Source organism: Taudactylus pleione, unplaced genomic scaffold, assembly GCF_031769625.1.
Source record: "Taudactylus pleione unplaced genomic scaffold, aTauple2 ptg000726l, whole genome shotgun sequence".
In the NCBI taxonomy this organism is placed as follows: Eukaryota; Metazoa; Chordata; class Amphibia; order Anura; family Myobatrachidae; genus Taudactylus; species Taudactylus pleione.
In genome coordinates this window covers 6,374,823-6,396,340 of record NW_028285128.1, presented here as the reverse complement: position 1 = coordinate 6,396,340, position 21,518 = coordinate 6,374,823, and the positions used below count along the sequence as shown (strand labels likewise).

General features: G+C 45.0%; 1 protein-coding gene across 2 annotated transcripts in view; it reads right to left on the bottom strand.

The window, feature by feature from the left end:
• Positions 1-21,518, bottom strand: part of IPPK (inositol-pentakisphosphate 2-kinase) — a 107,875-nt gene that overhangs the window by 50,007 nt on the left and 36,350 nt on the right. The window contains exons 2-3 of one of the 2 annotated variants that reach the window (XM_088456895.1): positions 13,842-13,889; positions 7,753-7,848 (exon numbers count right to left, since the gene is read on the bottom strand). In XM_088456895.1, the coding sequence (XP_088313021.1) occupies positions 7,753-7,848; positions 13,842-13,889 (144 nt within the window). Of the gene's footprint in view, positions 1-7,752; positions 7,849-7,947; positions 8,019-13,841; positions 13,890-21,518 lie in introns of those variants that run through there. The other variant, XM_088456896.1, reaches the window with a different exon arrangement.

Sequence of the window (21,518 nt, the reverse complement as noted above, 5' to 3'; positions counted from 1 at the left end):
ATGCATGCAATCTGAAGACCACTGCACCAATCTATAAGAACTGCAGAGACACAGTAGTATCAATGTACAGTATGTAAAGCCAGCCTTCGAGAAACTGTTCAGCAGCAATTTTCAGGTGGCACGGAACAGTAATGTACATTGGCAGATATGATTAAAAATATTTAAGTGGCTAAAACTAATACACCATTAATCCAATATATTTAGCAATTACTATTCCAGTTTGATAGAACAAAACATATGGTTGAATAGAAGTTAAATAGGACATAAACTATGCTGAGATAAAGGTTGAATGGTAACCGTTCCATGTGCCCTTATTTAATCACTTTACAAAGTTTACGCACGGATACACTAAGCATACAAGCTACTAACAATGATGTCATTGAACAGGGACATTGTAACACTGCAAACCAATCCCCATTACTTTTATGAATGTTTCAGCACACAAATACTTCCAGTGAGCCAACAGGAAACAAATCAGCCCAGTCACACAGCAACATGTCTGTGTGATCGTATCTGATGCTTTAAGCCTGGCTTTCAGCTAACTGAACACTTTGATCCTTTACAGTGGTTACATCACAAACAGATATTTACTTCCATTGTCTGACTTGCACTACAATATGTGCTATTTATGTCAGAAACACAAAGTGATGTACAGTATGTACATACCTGCACTCAAGCATCGTTCCTCCAGTTTACATATATAATAATAATGTTCCCAAAGACCAGCACTCTTCAACTTGTAAAGAAACAAAATCTTTAATCTAATGTGCGTCTCCCAATCAGACTAAATAAAATAAAAGATGTGGCCATAATCCCAAACGCAGGAATTCTGGCGCTAGAATCCGGACACTGGCATCCCGAAGGTAAGAAGCAGGCTTAGGGTTAGCGTTAGGCACTAGGGGAAGGTTAAGTTCAGGCACCGGGGAGGGAGGGTTAGAGAGGGGGAGGGTTAGGATACAGACCAGCAGGTGTCCTAACCCTGTCGGGATGTCGACGTCGGGTTTCTGACTGCTTGGATCCCGAGCGCCGGCATCCTGTACCCAACCCGAATAAAGATTTGCTTCACTACTAAATGGAGTGTGCTGGTCATTTGGAAATAAAATGTAAATAATATGATATGGTAAGAACTTACCTTTGTTATCTCTATTTCTACGAAGTCCATAGGGTTCCACAGGATACCTCGGGTATACTTGATGACATCAGGCATCGGGCACCATACAGTTAAGTTTTCAGCCTCCCAGGATGCACTAGGGTCCCCCTCCTAGACCCCGCCCCCGAGCCAAGGCATCTCAGTTACGTACCAAGCCATAGGCCGGAGGAGGAGAAGGAAGAGAGAGAAGAAAGATTTGGACACACAAGAATCACATTCTCACCAGAGGGAGACGGAAAAACCGGTGACCAGAGTAAAACCCATCTGCAGCACAGGTGCGACAGGGCGGGAGTCCTGTGGAACCCTATGGACTTCGTAGAAATAGAGATAACAAGGGTAAGTTCTTACCATATCTCATATTTTCTACTTCAGTGTCCATAGGGTATCCACAGGATACCTTGGGGATGTCCCAAAGCAGTATCCTTCAAGGGTGGGGACGCTCCTGTGCTGAAAGGAGAATCAGTCGCCCGAAGGAAGCATCCTGAGAGGCAAAGGTGTCAAACGCGTAATACCTCACAAAGGTGTGGACAGAGGACCACGTGGCAGCCTTGCAGATCTGGACTGCAGAGGCACCAGGTCGAGCTGCCCACGAAGGACCCACAGACCTAGTGGAATGAGCCCTCACAGAGGATGGAACCGGCAGGCCTTCCTGAAGGTAAGCTTCTGAAATGGCCATACGGATCCAAGCTGCCAAAACGGGAAACAACTTTGGGAAGAAAATCAGGACGAGTGCGCAGCACCGCCCTGTTCCCATGAAATATCAAGAAAGTGGGTCTACAAGAGAGAGCCCCTAAATCAGAAACACATCTGGCTGAAGCGATGGTCAGAAGGAAAATTGTTTTAGCTGTCAGCCATTTAAGATCCACTGAGCCCAGTGGTTCAAAAGGCGGTCCCTGGAGAGCCCTCAGGACCACAGCTAAATCCCAAGGCGCCACAGGTGGAACAAATGGCGGCTGAATTCTAAGAACACCTTGCAAAAATGTGCGCACATCAGGGATTGTAGCAATCCTACTATGGAACCAGATAGACAGGGCAGACACCTGCAACTTCAAAGAAGCAAGGCGAAGCCCATGGTCTAGTCCCGCCTGTAGGAAGGCTAGTACTCTAGACAGACAGAACTCCCGAGGTGCATAACCTCTCGGTCGACACCACTGGAAGAACGTATGCCACACACGATGGTATATTCTTGCAGAAGACGGTTTCCGAGCTCTCAGCATAGTGCATACTACAGAGCTGGAAAACCCCCTGGACCTTAACATGGCCGTCTCAACAGCCACGCCGTCAAAGACTGCCGAGTCAGGTCCGGGTGAAGACAAGGACCCTGTGACAGTAGGTCCGGTCGTAGCGGCAACCGCAGAGGAATGTCTACGGACAGACCCTGAAGGTCTGAGAACCAGTGCCGCGAGAGCTATCAACAGGAGCGTCCCTCCTTCCTGTTTGACTTTCCGGATTACCTGTGGAAGAAGGGAAAACGGAGGAAAGAGATAGGCAAACCGGAACGTCCACTGGACGGACAGAGCATCCACCAGAGACGCCTTTTCGTCTCTTGTGCGAGACCCGTACACCGGCAACTTGTTGTTGTGCCGTGACACCATGAGGTATATCTCTGGAAGACCCCACCTGTCCACCAGAAGTTGAAAGACGTCCTGGTGCAGAGACCATTCCCCCGGATGAACGTCCTGGCGACTGAGAAAGTCGGCCTCCCAGTTGAGGACTCCCGGGATGAATACCGCTGATATGGCCAGGAGATTGCGCTCCACCCAGATCAGGATGCGGGACACCTCTACGAGTGCCGCCCGACTTCAGGTTCCTCCTTGCCGATTTATGTAGGCCACGGTGGTGGCGTTGTCCGACTGGACCTGCACGGGATGACCGTGGAGAACCCGATGGGCCTGCTGGAGAGCATTGAAAACGGCACGGAGTTCCAAGATGTTTATCGGAAGCTCCTTTTCCGCCTGAGTCCATCTGCACTGGAACAAGTGTGGACCCGAGACCACTCCCCAGCCCTGAAGACTGGCGTCCGTCGTCAATAGGACCCAGTTCGCCACCCAAAACGGACGACCCTTGTTGAGATGGGTCGTCTGCAACCACCAGGCAAGGGACAGGCGAACCTCCTGAGTGAGCACCATCGTCTGGGACTTGAGACTCTGAAGCAGTCCATTCCATTTGGACAGGATCAATTGCTGCAGAGGTCTGGAGTGAAACTGGGCATATTCCACCATGTCGAATACGGACACCATGGAGCCCAGTAACCTCATTGCCGAGTGAAGAGACACACGGCGACTCTGCAGACAACTGCGCACCCTCAACTGCAAGGCAGAGATCTTTTCCCCCGTCACAAAGACCCTCTGCTGACTGGAGTCCAACAAGGCTCAGAGGTGCAGAATCCTCTGAGACGGGATCAGGGTAGACTTTTGCCAGTTTATCAACCAGCCGTGCCGTTGCAGTACTACAATCGTCAGATCCAAATGGTGTAGAAGGAGCTCCGGAGATCCTGCCACCAACAGAAGGTCGTCCAGGTACGGCAACATGCGGACTCCCTGCAGCCGCAGGGAAGCCACCATGACCGCCATAACCTTGGTGAACACACGTGGTGCTGTTGCCAGGCCAAAAGGTAACGCCTGGAACTGGAAGTGATTGTAGCGGATTGCAAACCCGAGGAACTGTTGATGGCGCGAAAGAATAGGGACATGCAGGTAAGCGTCCTGTATGTCCAACGACACCATGTAATCCCCAGGTTCCAGCACCATCCGAAACCTCGGCACCCGCAAGGACTTGTTGAGTGCTTTGAGGTTGAGGATCGGATGGTACGACCCATTGGGTTTCTGCACCAAAAACAGATTGGAATAGAAACCCAGGCCCCTCTGGGAGAAAGGAACAGACACTATAACCTCAGCCTGGAGCAAAGTGTGCAAAACCTTCCGCAGTTCTGAGGCTTTGTTCCGGTTTGATGGAAGACCCGTGGTGAAGAATCGGGATGGAGGCCTGTGCCGAAAGGAGAGGGCATACCCGTGAGAAACCACCTCGAGAACCCAACTGTCTGTCGTGGTTACCGACCAACACTGGGCGAACCGTAGCAGGCGGCCTCCCACTTTGGGATCCCCCAAAGGGAGGCCCAGACAGTCAGGCCGCAGGTTTGTCATCGGACTTAGGGGCCGGACGTCTGGTACTCCAGGCCTGCTTCCGGGGCTTGGCCGATTTCTTGGGGCCAGCCTGTCGGGGAAAGGACTGTGCTTTAGGCCTACCCTGGGCCCTGTATGGCCAAAAGGACGACGTACCTGAACTGGAAGGAACTGCAGCAGACGGGAGACATGCCGATTTGGCTGCTGCCAGCGTGGCTACAATTTTGTCCAGATCCGGACCAAATAGGACTTCTCCATTAAAAGTCAAAGCTTCCAAACCCTTTTTGGAATCAGCGTCCGCCTTCCAAGATCGCAACCATAAGGTGCGACAAGCCGCCACAGCTGCCGAAGAAACCCGAGAAGTCAGGGTACTGATATCTAAAGCCGCTTCGTTAATGTAAGTGGCCGAATCCTGGAGCTTGCCTATCAACTCGGTCTTTTCAGCCGAACAGTCGGACTCGAAAGACGCCTCCAAACTATCAGCCCAGCACTCCATAGCTCTGGCTACCCAACAAATGGCCATAGCCGGCCTGGCTGCCCCCCCCTCCCCGCAAGGGAATAAACGGACTTCAGGCAGATGTCCACCTTACGGTCCGTGGCATCCTTTAAGGAGGGCATGGGCAATGTGGCACTTCGGACCAGGCGTGTCACATGAGAATCCACCTGTGGAGGGGATTCCCACTTAGCAAAATAATTGTCTGCAAACGGATAAGCCACTGCTAAACGTTTTTGAGGCTGATACCGTCTGCCAGGATGTTTCCACGCTTCCTCTAAGTGGTCCACCAATTGACCCGAAAGAGGAAACACTGTGGCGTCACCCTTAACATCTTTGAAAAAGGCATATTTGGATTTTGATACCGGAGGTTCATCATCCTCAATAACTAAAGCTGTGCGGACTGCACGAATGCGGCCAGGTATATAAACCTTAGACTTAGCGTCCGACTCTTTAGTACGGAGAGGTTCTTGGTCCGACAGATCCAGAATCTCCCCATCATCAGTCGTCCCCTCGTCATCCTCATAAGGAGTGGACAGAGACGCCACCGGCCGCTTGTGAGCCCACAACATAGACTCCCCTTGTAACACGTCTGACAAATGCTGGACAGAACTTGTCAGAGAATTAACCCACCCAGGCTCCTGAGAGACCTGAGGAGGGGAAATAGGGAGACTGTGGGGTACCATCAGTTGTCTCGGGAACCCCTGCATGGGTGACGACACCACTGACTTCTGGGATAATCCCATCTGAGGGAACGCAAGTTGCGGAGCTAACTGGCCCACTAGGGTTGTAAGCGCTTTAGCGAAACAAGCCCAGGGCAATTCCTGTACCAGAGCCGTGACAGTAATTGGCCGCGTCAATAAAAAACACTGCCGACATAGCCCCTCCACGCTACCCTCCCCCTCCGCTATAGGTACCTTACGCGTAGTACACAGAAGCTGGAGAGGAAAATCACTCTCAGACATGATGGCAAGTATGTGACCCCTCTCACTGATACGCGTTAGTATAGTGAGAGAACCGCCCTGCAATCACCGCACCGCAAGGGCTTTAGCAGAAGAAGAGCAGGGACAGAGAAAAGGCTGACAGTAGAAAGTGAAAGTACAGGCAGCAGACGCTAGCAGCAGTCACATTCAATGCAAAGAAATCAATCCCTGCACTATCAACGCTGATCCTCAACTACGCAGACACAGGGCCTCTCCAACAGAGGAGAGGTATGCCGGGGGACCCAGACCACGATGCCACCGATCAGCAGCGTTCACCATGCTTCCATAAAGATGGCCACCGAGGAGCAGAGAGGAGGCCGGCCTGGGGGAGGAGCGCTGCCACAGGGCCAATCGGCAGGTGCAGAGAGGGCTGTGTGCAGCGGGGGAGGCGCCAGCTGTGTACAGGGAAGGCGCGCTCCCCTGGCATGCAATTAACCCCTGGAACGCCGCTTCGCTACCGCTCAGCTGCGGTACGCTGTCCCAGGGGGGTAGTGGAAGCGCAGGTCCGTAACCTGGCTCCACGCTGCAGCCAGTCCCCAGGGAGCCCCCTGCCTGGGGACTCCGGACCATGTTCCAGGGAGACCCACCGCGGGACCCCGCTGCTTACCTGCTGTCCCCCTTCAATCCGGCCATGGTCCCAAACATCTGGGGTCACCGCTGTGACCCCAGATGCCTACCAGCATCCCCGGATCAGTACCGGTGTTCTGGTACCGGCGGGGTGTAGGGAAGACAGCATGGACGTCAAGAATGACTGTCCATGCTCTACCTCCAGATGTGCAGCCACAGCTGCCTTGTAGAAAACTTCAGGGGATATCCTTAGCCCCCTTCTAAACAGGTGCATCCGACTCCGAGCCGGGCACCAACGAAACTGAGATGCCTTGGCTCGGGGGCGGGCTATAGGAGGGGGACCCTAGTGCATCCTGGGAGGCTGAAAGCTTAACTCTATGGTGCCCGATGACTGACGTCACACCTATACCCCAAGGTATCCTGTGGATACCCTATGGACCCTGAAGTAGAAAAATTCTCTACTGGTCAGCACGCTTATAAAATATATACCTTAGTTAGAAAAAAAAAAAACACATCTGCACACAAAGTATTGGTGAATCATATGTATTTCTACAGCATCTGTGAGGCGGAACACTCACAGTACAGAAGATCAGTGAGGACGTATACATGAAGCTACACGGTACGCAGAGTCAGACAAAGGCAAATTTTAAGAGGTGTGACTTTTACAGGCAGTATAGGGGAGGAACAAGCGCTTAAGGGGAGGGACTACGACAACTAGTAGCAAAGAGAACAATCAGATATCGTGATCGCATCTTCATACACATAAAATTGTGCATATAGCCAAAGAAAAATACACCCACCGGCCCTGCTGCTGGCCATATAAGCACTTGCTGGTTCACAAAAGATTACAAAAAAAATACAAAGCAGATTTACAGTGCTGCGTGCAGGGCTCTAATCATTTGTATCTGCTTTCTCGTGAGTAATAGAGAGATGGTTTCTCATTAGCTTAACATGTTATCTCATACACAAACAGATATAACCAATAATAACAGTAATCATATAGTCTAGAGGAAACAGCTTCTCTATATTGTTAATGAGAGGCAGATACAAATGGCTGTGACTCCTTATTGCATCATATCTGTATCAGGCCCATAGTGATCACTTTCTGTACTGGAAGTTTTAAGCTGGCCACAAAGTATTCGGTCAGATAACTGTGCTGACATTGCAGCATTTGCAGACCATATACAACAATCTACACACAAAGGCTGTTCATTTTCTGAACGCTCCAGCATGCCGTCATCTTCTGAATGAACAGGTCTCAATGATGCCGGATCCAAGCAATTGCTCAGCCTGTGACATATGGATCTCACCCAATTTGGCCACCTGTCTGTGTGGCCAAACTGGACATGGATCCGGTCACTCAGATCATCCAGGAAGAGCCCTACAGGCCTGTCAATGCAATAAACATATATATTACTCCTCCTCTGGTTTACTTACCCCATGGTGAACATAGTTTTCACCCAAAAACTGCTTCATGATGTGTTTCCCAAAGTATAGAATGTTGTGCAGGTGCTGATAGACTTCTTCTGCCGTCTGAAAGCAAAGAAAAAAAAAAATATTTGGTAAGAAATTTTTTTTTTTTTTAGGTGGGAGAAAAAAATGCCGAGTCAGAATTTGCATACAATATATTACATCAATCTGACGATGCCTGTGACACATTCCACAGATCAGATGTTCCTGCTAGGGACTCAAGTTTTAAAAAGATTTTCCACAGTCAATAATTTTATTTCTGGAAGTCTCCTAAAATAAACAAATGAAACACTATTTGAGCATGAAATGTAAAACCAAAAAAAAAAAAAAAAGTACATATCAAGCCCAGGTAATAGGTTTCAGAAAGCACTGCAACATTTAATACAATATAGTGTATAATTTATAGATAAACATATATGCACACATATAGTAAAAGGTCCATATGGACACTGACACTTATTGATAATTTAGCTGTTTACCAAAAAACATTCAAGTTAGTCTGCACTTTAAAACTAAGGGCCATATTCAATTAGCGGCAAAATCGTCCGTCTTTCGGCAAAAAAACGGAGATGAAGAAAACCTTTCACCTACCAGGAGAAAAAAAAAAAAAAAAATGCAAAATCACTATTTTTGCCTAAAAATGTTGGGCTTTCAGAACCCTTTGGACACCCCACCTAATGATAAATTACCACCCCCCCAGAAAAAAAAAAAGGGTTGAAAATGGTTTTAAATGTATTGGGTCTGATTTTTCGGGGGCTGTATAGAGCGTCAACCGTTTTAAACATTGCACGTGGCCACAGCAGGCAGTTTTTAAAAATTTGTTTTTACGACATAAAAGTATATTTGCACCCATTTTAATGTACCCCCAATGTACGTGGAGCAGTAATTTCCTGGAAAAAAAAATAGCTTTCCATCATTTTCAACAATTTTGTATTTTTTTTTTTTTCACATAAAATTTGCGCAGTCGAGTTTTGTCAAAGTACGCAACTTATGAAAACATTTTGGGGTAATTTATCATTAGGGAGGGTGTCCAAAGGGTTCTGAAAGAAATTCCTACATTTTAGGCAAAAATAGGGATTTTGCCTATCTTTTCCTCCTGGTCTGAGATGGAGAAAACTTTCCTGTTTCAGTCTACCTATTATCGCGGGTGCGATATCAGTAAGAGAAAAAAAATAAATAAATAAAAATCTGTAAAATTTAGCCAATATTATTGTCCCTAATTGAAACCGGCCCTAAGCTTTAGTTTCAGCATATTCATATCCAAATTGGAAAAAAGGGGTTAGGAATTACAGCTGTTTACATTAGGTCCCTTGAAAGAGGGGGCTACATATTAAACGAACAATTGACTCCAGCTGTTTCATGAACAGGTGTGGGCTATTCCTTTATCAATTAAGCAGACGAAAGGTCTGGAGTTGATTCCAAGTGTGGCATCTGTATTTGGAAGCTGTTGCAGTGAACCCACAACATGCTCTCAATACCAGTGACACAGGGCATCCTTATGCTGCAAAAACAAAAATAATCCGTCAGAGATATATTGTGAACCTTAGGAGTGGCCAAACCAACAGTTTGGTTCTGAGAAAAAAACTAAACACTGGTGAGCTGGGCAACACAAAAGGCATGGATGTCCATGGAAGACAACAGTGGTGGAGGATCGCAAGATCCGTTCCATGTTAAAGAAAAACCCCTTCACAACATACAGCCACGTGAAGAACACTCTCCAGTGGTAGGCATATCATTATCCGAGTCTACCCTAAAGAGAAGACTTCACCAGAGGAAATACAGAGGGTTCACCTCAAGGTGTAACGATTCATAAACCTCCAGATTATAAAGATCAGATTAGACTTTGCCAAAAAAAAATATCCAAAAAAAAAAAAAAAGTCATCCCAGTTCTGGAACTGCATTATTTGGACAGAAGAAACGAAGATCAACTTGTACCAGAATGATAAGAAGAAAAAAAAATAAAAAATGATATGGAGAAGGCTTGGAATGGCTCATGATCTGAATCATACCACATCATCTGGGAGGCAATGTGATGACATAAGCATACTTGGCTTTCAATGGCACTGGGTTACCGAGGTGACAGGACAGAAGCAGCAGGATGAAATCTGAAATTTATAGGGGTATACTGTCTGCTCAGACTCAGCATAGTTGATTGGACGACACTTTACAGGACAATAACCCAAAACATACGGTAAAAGCAACCCAGGAGTTTAATGTAATAAGGGGATATTCTGCAGCAGCAGAGTCGATCAATTGATCCTAACCCGATCAAGCATGCATTTAATTTGCTGAAGACAAAACTAAAGACAGACCCACAAACAATCAAGAACTAAAGACAGCTGAAGTAAAGGTCTGGCAAAGCAGTACAACGGAGGAAATACAACATTATGGGTTCCAGACTTAAGGGAGTCATTGCCTGCAAAGGATTCTCAACAAAGTATTAAAAATGAATATTTTATCCATGGTTTAACATTAGTGAAAATACATTTGAGCCCCTGAAAATAGCAGACTGTGTATAAAAATGGTTGCAGTTCCTAAACGTTTCATACAATAATTTTGTTCAAGCCCCTGAATTTGAGCTAAAAATCTACACTTCAATAGCCATTGTTTAATTTTAAATCCATTGTAGTGGCATGCAGGGCCAAAATCATGAAAACTCTGTCAGTGTCCAAATATATATGGACATGTGCGTGTAATTATTTACACACTTTTCTGACTGATCTCCTCACTACCACATTATGATGCTAGAGGAGGTTAATATACACTTGGTGGCCACTTTATTAAGTACACCAGTGTACCTGCTCCTTAATGCAAATATTTAATCAGCCAATCATATGTTAGTAACTCAATGCCTAAAATGATGCAGACATGGTGAAGAAGTGAGGTGGCGGGCACGTGCCTCCATTGCATGTGGCAGAGTAAAAACCTCCCAACCTCTAACAAATTGATATGAATGAACTGATTGCAGGATGGTAGGACAAACCTCTAAAACGGGGACTGTTCCACTGAAAATCAGGATAGTTAGGAGGTACAGGTGTCTGACTAAATATGTCTGCAGGGACTGTCTTCTAGTTGAGCAGACTGATCGGGCTGGGCAGAGTGCCATGAAGGGGAGTTGTGCAGGAGAAGTCTTTGCTCACAGGAGAAAGCATCCCGCACTATGTAGCAACGACGAGACGTGCACGGGCACTGCTCTCATGCTCACACTCTGTAGTCTTCATACTATGTTTACATTTCCCAGACCTCTCGGCAAAGCAGTGTTACACAGAACGAGAATATAGGTAGTTAGAAGAAAAAGTACTGCACGGTTATCGTACACTAGAATGTAAATGACACTGGGCACACAGTATTTTAGAAATAAAAACAAATTTCTTTAAAATTACCCAGTCACAGATTGCAAATAGTACCAGTAAGCTAAATCTGACTGATTAACCTATAAAGTTAGTTGGTGCCATCTATCTATCTATCCTGTATTATCTTAGTTATTCAGTAGGCAGCAACATCTCTGAAAATAATTTTGTGTTTTTTAATGAACTCAGGCACATTCTCTGACAACCTCTGACACAGACTCTGTGTATTTGCAATGTTTACTCTGCAAGTGTGCAGAGCCAGTATCTGAGGAGAGTGCCTGCAAGAGGAAGCTATTCATTACTTACATGTCCTCAACAGTGCAAAGACAGAGTCGACTTCCAAGAAATATCTTTGAACTTGTACTATGGCTTGAAGGACAAGTAAATCACTACAATATAAGATATGGTCTATTAAAAAGTTATTTTATGCTTAAGAACATAGTTCATCATACCATCTTTAATATATGCATTCTTTCCACCTTCTAATTGTTTAAGCTGCCCATCCACTAGACAAGCTGAAAACGACTGCACGATTACGACATTGTAATCGTGCAGTCGTTTGTCAGTCTGTGATGTCCCTACTCTGAATGAGCAGTCGTTCAGTGCAGGCTCATCAATCATCTGCAAACATGCCGAACCGGACGTTATAGTCAGGTTGACCAGCTTGTTTGCATGATGACAGATGTCTTAACGACCAGCGGGCACGCGCATCGCTGGTTGTTTTAGACATTTTAGTTAACAAAACGATTGTTGAACGATTGAACGATAACGACGTCATTTTCGTTCAATTTAATCGCCTAGTGGATGGACAGCATTACATTTAGGTGTACTTTACATTAAAGTGCCATAAGGCTGCTATTAGAGATTTACTCATATCAAAGTGTACATGTTAATGTATAATGTTAATTATTTTTTCTCATTAGATCTGTCCAGCGGTTTGCAGTAATATATGGTTGATTACATAGTTTTTGTGTTGTTGTCAACTTAGCCAAACTTTTCATTTTGCAATTCTTTACCAACTCAGTCTGGGACATTAGCTTCTAGGACACTGTTTCCCAATTCCAGTCCTCACCCCCAACAGCTCGTGTGGTCAGTATTTTGGTCTATGGAAACAGATTATAATTGTAGTTACCGATACAGTCAATTATTCTAAGTCACCTGTGCATGATTAAAGAAATCCTGAAAACAAGGTGCGTGGAGGGGGCTGGAGATGAGAAACACTGGTCCAGTAAACGCTAAAATTTAGCCACTGGCTGCCACCCAAATGCATAACAAATCCATCCCAATGCTTAACTATTGCCATGGTATATTTTTTTCCCTTTTGTTAAAATGTATCACTTATGTTTCATCAGTCCAGAGCCCTTTGTTTCCTAAAAAAAAAAAAGTTTCTGACTACGTTGACTATTAGAAAGTGGTAGTAGGAATGGTCTAATTCTGACAGTTCCTACAGGCGGCTCAGTTTTAAGTAAAGGCCCCCATAGATCTATGGCGGATTGGAAATGCCGACCGACGGCCATAGATGCTCCACGATCAGTCGCAGGATCGGTGAAATCCACCATGTTAATTTACACAGATTTGCAAATCACGATCATATTTTGAACGTAACCGGCAAATCTGTGAAACTCCTCGATCAGTCGCTGATGCATGGGGGCCTTTACTCTGTACTGTGTACAATCATTACTTCAGTATGTTAAACCTTTCTGTTGGTCCTTTGCAGGGCTAAGCGGGGGTGTTTTGCAGTTTTATCAATGCTATCCTGTATCTTTCACATCTTGCCTTGACATCAGAAGTTTCACTTGGTTCTAACACTGGAAATTCCAAGCTGGAAGTGTTTAGATAGATTTGTATAAGCTTCCCCTGCTTTTGTTGCAGTCAGTTCTCCTTATGTTCAGGTCTGCAGACAATCATATGTTGCTGACAGAAGGCAGAACACCCTGATAGGTTGGAAAGGGTCATACTGAATCTTTGGAGTTAAAAGATGTTAATGCAACCTTTGCAGGGTACCAACATCAATAAGACATTTTGCACATGTTAATTCACGACTGTTATTGGTAAAGGAGAAACCGTAAAAGTTTAACTCCAAGATTCAGCAATACATAGAGATTGACGGTGAATGTCCACATTTTTGCCAACACTATACATTTACAGGTTCTCAAGTCATTGCAGTTTATATGAAAACTCTGCAGTAGTATCAACATGTCATGGCACACTGACAACATTTTCCAATAGAGGTTCCATTTTCCTTCTCCTGCTACAATCTGCTAGTATGCAAAACACTTTACTGACTTACCAAACACACCCGTCACATGGCATCCCAGCCCATCACCCCTTGCTGTCACATGGGTCTCCCATCAGTTCTCTCTCCTGCCCATCTCTCCTCCAGTTGTCACATGTAGTGCCCATTTAGTCTCTTATCCCTGTCGTGTTAAGGGAATAACAACTCTGGACTAAATGAAATACCTATTTTATGCTGTAATCTACGGTATAGTAGATAAATGAATGCAGAGTAAAGCTGCCATTGGGCATAAATGTCCCCACTTTTACTACATAAATCTCTTGTAAGCCTCAGAAAAGCAGAATAGTTACCAACCAACCAAAACAGATTTCTTGAATTGCTCTATTGTCCAATTCAGACCAAAAACTTTCCGAGCTTATTCTGTCACACGAGTCAAAGAGCTATATATCTAAGAGTAAAAGGTTTCTTACCAGACTTCTGTTTGGGAGAAACTTCAGGAACCGCAGAACCACACATCTCTGAAATACAAATAAAAGTTGGTGTTACAATATGGCATCTTGCAATAAGGTAGCAGGTGAAGTAGAGAAATAGTCTAATTTATATAAAAAACAGGGAACGTTAACTTTATTTTACAACGATTCTGTAGGTAACGTAAATAATAGGTTCTGCCCAGGGGTTAAAGTGAGCAGGAACTGGGTTCCATCACCTTGAATTTTCACCGGAACTAGTTCCATCTCCACCACGTCCCTGCACAGAAGTCATACAGACAGAGAGCCACTCTGTTTGGCCGCAGCTGCCTCCCCCTCCTCGGTTTCCTGCTCCATGCTCCTCCTCCGCCTGCCCCTCCTGTCACTCACTTTGTGGGCATGCGTCCCGGTTCCTCCTGCTGTCACCACTGCTGCATAGTGCACTCAGGGGCCGCAAAGAGTACCAGGGGCCAGGGCAGGCACGAAGGAGAGCTGCTGCTAGAGGGACCTGGGAGGGGGGAGGGGGGTTATAAGCTGCTGGTGGGAGAACAGACACATGGACAGAAAGAAGCAGGGAGTTGCTAGAGCAGGGGTTCCCAACCACAATCCTCAAGGCACATTAACAGTCCAGGTTTTAGGGATAGCCATACTTGAGCACAAGTGACTTAATTTGTACCTCAGTTATATTGATTTAACAATCTATGGCCCTGATTCAGAGCCGGACGCTCTGACCAGAGCGCTCGCTCTGAATCAGGGCCGTCCTATTTAAATTTGGAGCGGCCTTCTGGACGCTCGCATAGCTGTGGGTTACCACCCACAGCTTATGCGAGCGTCCATGATGATGGTCGCGATGGTCAAGACCATCGCGACCCTTGGGCTTGCGACGAGACCTGCGGTAGGGTCTCGCTGCCGCAAGCCCTGGAGTGATTTTGGCTCTATCAGAGCCAAAATCACTCCCACTGATATCACTAGTGATGTCAGTGGGGCCGGCCCCAGACGGCAGGCGTTCCCATGGGAACGCCTCCGTCTGGCAGCCACACCCCCGGCACGCCCACCAAAGGGGACGTGCTGTCAATCACCATCGACAGCACGCCCCCTTTGGTGCGAGACCCGGAGCGACAGCTTGGCTGTCGCTATCCGGGTCTCGCGCATACGCACGACGGAGCTCCCTCCATCGTGCGCATGCGCATTTGGGTACCATCGACCCGCTTGCGAGCGTCCTGCGCTCGCGAGCGGGTCTGAATGAGACCCTGTGCACAATCCTGGATAATAATAAAACCAGGACTGTTAGTGTGCCTTGAGGACCGAAGTTGGGAATCACTGTGCTATAGGGACACAAGGGGGTAAGCTGAAGAGACAGGGTGATGGTGTTGGAGTGAAGACATGAGAATGGCACTGGTGAGATGCAGGGGGGGGGGCTTATGCTTGTGAAACACAGGAAGATGGTCTGAAGAGACGGGGGGATGGCGTTGGAGAGATGGAGGGGGGGGAAGCTGGTGAGACAGGGAGGGATGAAGCTGGTGAGACACGGGGGATTAAGCTAGTGAGATGAAGGGGAATGGTACTGATGAGTAGCAAGGGAGGTGGTACTGTAGAGATGCAGAGGGAGAGACATAAGAGGATGTCTCTCCAGGATGTTTGTTTAGGGAAGTTTAAATTTTGCCTTATCCCACATACATTGCTATGTATTATCTTGAATGAAGTTGAAATATTATTCCTACCCAAACCGGTGGGTACCGTACCAGGTGTTCTTTTATATGCATACTGAATACTGGCTCAAGACACTGTCTGCCTAGGGAGGCTCAATTTCTTCAGAGGTCCCTCATTGCAGAGAAAGCAAAGGCGATACATAGTGGTTGCAAAAAAACATGGGGCACCCAAATGACATAGGCTTGTTTGTTGGGACCCCGTAAAAATAAAAAACCTCAGGGGTGTGCCAGAAAATGTAATTAAGAGTTACACTGATGACATAGGTCACTTAAAAAAAAATGTTCTAACATTGTAGACTCAGCTGATGGCAGGAGTGCTAGAAAAGCAACTAAAATGTATTCTACACAGCCAAAGCCCCCAAAACATTCTGTGCCCCAGTCATCCACTGCAGAGTTTCCTATACATAAGTGTGTGTGTCTCTCCTCCTGCTTCACACTGCCACCAGGTGAATCACTTCTTACATTCCCTGACCAAGCTAGGAGTCCCCATCCATTTGGCTGTCACATAACACATTTGCTATCTGCACCGATGTACCCAGCCTGTCATATGAAAGTTCCTGTAAACCACTACTGTACACAGTGATGCAAGATAGTTGCAATCCTGTGTAGAACTGGCCACATAAGCTTCCTATTTGGTGGTACATGCAAGGCATTACAAACCTTTTCATGTCCGATTGACAAGTGACTGAAATATTTAGAAAACACTACTAAGCAAATGACCGGTGCTTGAAGCTATTGATAAAACATGCCTATAAATGCAATAAGACATCTGCATTTTGTGCCTCATCTAAGACAGTAGTTCCTAGATAACAGAAGAGCATTAACTGGAATGATTTTTGCCATTTACAGCATCATAAGGAATAGGTTCTCTTCAACAACTTCCATAAAATGTGTTTATGGACCAATAAAATGTATAACATACATTGCAGGTAAAAAGGTCTCCATATCTACCTTTATCTGTTCTAAAGTATGCAAAAAGTTATTCTATATGGATAACATATCTCTGTATATTGCAAGAAGAAAGGAAAGAAAATTGTAACAGGTGATTACTCAGACAAGGGTTGTAATAAGTATTCCCCCGAATCCTCTGGTCAATCATTAAGATGTAGTCAACACAAGGAATGACTGAAGTAAACATACATACATACATACTGCAAGGGAGCAATGACCGAACAAAAACCATTCATCTCAGCATAGCACAGGGCTAGTCAATGGCAAATATCATACACGCATAATAGAATATAGGTTAGTGTCACTTGAGCTACAATATGGCCCCCCCCCCCCCCCCCAACTCATTTGACTCTAGCATAAATAATAAAATAACTACCAGTTCTAAACTATGGGCCGTATTCAATTAGGTGCGAAGTGTCAATTTCTGCGGAAAAGTATCGTGAGTGACGTCTTTTCACCTTCCGAAAAGTTTCCCTTGGGACAAGCCTCCAAAAGGTAATCTGCGTTAAAAAAAAAAAAGTTTAAAAATTCTTTAGATCACCCCGAAAAAGTACTTTCATTTTGGGGTACAAAAATAAAGACTAACGAAATAGACTCCAGGGGGGTCCCCAAGTATGCCCCAGGTGTTTTTAGGTTTGCAGGTGCTTGCAGCTGGTGGTTATTTTACAATATCTAAAACTTCACTTTAGCAACTACAAAATATGCTTGCACCCATTTTCAGGTACCCCAAATTTTCTGGGACTACTTATGTTCAACAAAAAAAACTGCTAAATGCTATTCTTCACCACTTATGCAAAGACGCTAAATAGCTATTGAGAGCATTTAAGTACCCCAAATACCTTCAGCAGGGCTATTCAGGGATATCTAGTGATCCCCAATGTCAGTGCATCTTTTGGGGGGTGTCAGCCTGATTTCCCCAAAACTGACAGTACTTTTCGCATGTTTTGCAGGGTCCCGTTTCCGCCGATCTCTAATTGAATACGTGGAAAATTGGGCTAGCGCGCAATACATTTTGCATGCGAAAAGTAGGGGACTTTCACCTAGAATTGAATATGACCCTATATTCATTAAATACATAGTATCAATGATAAGATTCAATGGAAATTGCATGAAGGACCACCCACTTCACTCAGAAAGTGGGTGGTAATTGAGGTTGTACTTCTGTCGAAATCCAGTAGAGGGAGACAACCAATGAGGGGAGTGAAAGCACTTGACATGACTAGCCCATATCGTACCAATTTTGGTGGAAAAGCCCAAATCTGAGGGTACTTTCAGCGATTGTGACATTGGTCCTGTTCACCAGGGAAGAGTGTTTGAGAGGTATTCCACTGTCGCACAGAGACTGGTGCCTCCACTGTGTACGGCAATAAAGTGGTGTCCTAGCTCTTCAGAAGTGCTAAGCAATATGGAGTGGATGTAAAGCATACAAGTGTATACTACTTAACCCAGTCCTCCTAATACTACTCATTAGATGGGGGGAGACACAGGACAAAACTGTCCTTGTATTTAGAGTCTTCTCTGGCCATGCCCTGAAATGCACATACCACACCCATATTTATTGATGCCACACCCATAAATCCCAAATTCTAGGCATATGTTTTGTTTTTTCTTTAGACCTGCTAAGTCTGCCACAATGAGTACGGTCAGATTTAGGACACATTCACTTTTGTAGCATTAAATACTTGAATAGAAAATCATTCCAAAAACATTTTTTATATTTATCTGCACTGCAGCAGAAGACATTAGCCCAGTGGTTCCCAAACTGTGCACCAGGGCACCCTGGGTTGCCTCGGGACACTTGCAGGGGTGACTCAGGTTAGTGGTCCAGCACCAAATCAAATTCTTTATGGTCAATGTAATGTAAATATGTGGGCAAACAGAAGCACAAACCTGTCCTCCACTACTGTATACAGTATAACCAAACCTAAGGATGACAGGTCAGCACAATTTACTTCACTTTACTACATTTTTTTCTAAATTTCTCAATAACAAACTTTTGGCTTAGGGGTGCCGTGATAAGAATGCTGATACTCTAGGGCGCCATGAGTCAAAAAAGTTTGTGAAGCACTGCTTAAGCCAATGGCCGCTATGTTAGGTAATCACCAGTGAAAGCCTAATTACAGAATGAACTCATATGACAGCTGTAATATGTATCTTTGCTGTACGTGCTAAAAAGCTAAATTCATTAACTAGACAGGTCTCATTCAAAGGGTGACTTGCACATTACAATGTAGTGTTTTATGGCCCTGAAGGGGGTTGGAAAGAGCAGTGACCCCTGCCTACAACAACCTGGTACAGGTGGATGAAAGCAAATTCATGGTAATCAGTAACATGATCTGCAGACCTGACACAGGCTGGTAGCAGAGTGGGGAGGAGGGCTGCTGTGATGCTGACTGGCTACCCCGCATTCCGCATACACACACCACCATCTTCACAAAGATTACAGTAAGAAGATAGCCTAGCCGGGGGATCGTTTCCAGTAAGAATGTCAAGTATTCAGCCACCCAGGACTAGTAGACAGACAGAATTAGGAATGCAAACAGTATTAAACCCATTCATAGCCAGAACATTCCCAGCAACTTGCTCAGCTGATATCAGAGAACATAGACCTACACTTTCATTTAGAAGAGAAATGGGTAATCTACTAACAGTGCATTAACAGTTCATTTAATATTTGCATTGAAGCCACAGAGCCAATCAAACCCAAATACATACATTAGTAAAAGGACCCTTAGCTGTTGGAAATTCTTGTGCCTTTGCTTTATTTTATCATCACTATGCCTAAATCCAAGAGAACAAATGACAAAATCAGACGTTCATTATAAAAATAAATGGACAACATGATTAGTGAATTTCCTTATAATGGATTCTCAATTGGTGTTTTTTGAAATGAGTGACACATGCGTGGAAGGGGACTAGGAATAAGTAAGGAAAACATGGCATTCAAAAAAAGGATATCACTCAGGAAGGTCCAATAACGAGATATCTTTGAAGCCACGTATCCATTTACTGATTAAAATGAGCACTTGAAGGATAACTACATCATTAATCAGGCATGAAAATGTCGAAATGACATCAATCACCACCTGAACATGCCGGTCAATCTGCCAATAACGACAGAAGGGCCACGTTCGGGGATGAGGGAGGGTGCCTGCACTAAATGACATATCGTTCAGTGTGGGCACCTACAGGATGAGCAACGACTGAACGATTACGATGTCGTAATCGTTCCTCAGTCGGCAAGCGGATACACACCTTAAGGAAGAATACATTCATTCGGATCACTAAAAAAAAATCAAATTAAACATTTTGTATGGCTTCATTCAGATCACACAAGAAAAAAAAAAATATTCTAAAAAAATACCACCACATTCTTCGCTTTTATGGGAATAGAAGAAAGAAAAATAAAAGTAAATGTTAAACAGCAGGTCTTAGACACTACAGTAGAATATCAGATACTTTAGCAATTTGTACTTCTGATACAAGATTCTATATATTGTAGGTGTGTTTCCGGAAAGGGTGAGTCAATCACAACTACCAATGTGTTTCCAATATTCATACATGTCTCACAATCATATCAGCTACTGGAATGTGCATTTACACAATGAGTCAATACCTGGGGGGGCAAGACAATTTGACCCCTTGCACCAGAATCAATCACTAAGATTCCTCCCTGGCTAGTGTCATATTTAGCTGGTCACATTGCCGAATATCTGTAAACTTATATTTTGCCTCTGAAATCCTCAGTAAGATTGGATTATTCACCTTCACATTTGTACACGTTTTGTCTCAATACAGAGAACCTTCACATTTGTACACGTTTTGTCTCAATACAGAGAACCTTCACATTTGTACACGTTTTGTCTCAATACAGAGCACTCAACAATGGTTTAAAATAACGCATTACTGTAAGTGTGATTTGATGAGGCCATACATTAATTTTGTGCTGTTCGTACGTTTGCTTCAAGTCAGCAGGAGTAAGAAACAGCACAGGACATGTTGCAAAGGTGTGACAGTGTCATTGAGGGTATTAACCAACTCTGCAGATCTGTACTATATTACCTTTAGCTTTCATTGTCTATCATGCATGAACTAAAAAAAAAAAAAAACCACACACACAAGCTGCAACTCTCTCATAAAACAGGTTAACCTTTCTTTCTAGGACTGAATTGGGTGGTGTAGTCCACACGGCGAGGCTTGGGAGTAGGACGCATTTCAGCACATGATTTCATTATAGCTAAATTAAATTTCACAATTCCTATGTCCACATTATGATAACCAAACGTGGCGATTTGTGACCAGCCCACTTTGTTACTCCACACACGGCAGGCAAGGTAAAAATGCAAACTAAATGAGTAACTTCTTTGTAGAAGCAGGGACAATTCCTGCAAAAGGAAAACTAGCGTATACATCTCTTAATATCTACATCTATTACATAAGACAAGACGGTGTAAACATTTTTTATATATATATTTTACATATACACATACATACACACACTATAGGGCAGCGTTTCCCAAACGTTCTTGAATCCCTAGAACAGGGGTTCTCAAACTTTTTTGCTCTGGGACCCAGTCTAGCAATAAAAATTATTACAGGACCCCAGCAAGTTACTGCAGAACGGCCGCCACACATGCATGCAGACCATACATGCACAGTAGCACTGAGGGAGCACAAAACAGAAGTGAAGTGAGCGCTAATGGGATCACTTAATTTCTCGCACATTGCAGGGTCGAGGTCCTTTCAAAGCCCTGTCCCTGCAAGGAGAGGCAGGAAGTGACTGGGAAGACAGTAGATGACTGGAAGGCAAAAGGTGACGTAGGAGGCAGTAACAGGGAGAAGCAGAGGATGACAGGGAGAGGCAGAGGATGACTGGGGAGGCAGTGGGTGACAGGGGGAAGCAGGTGGAGACGGGGGGAGGCAGTGTGTGACAGGGAGTGGCAGGGGGTGACCGGATAGACAGTGAATGACTAGGGAGGCAGTCGGAGGCAAAGGGTGACATAGATGGCAGTGGGTGACA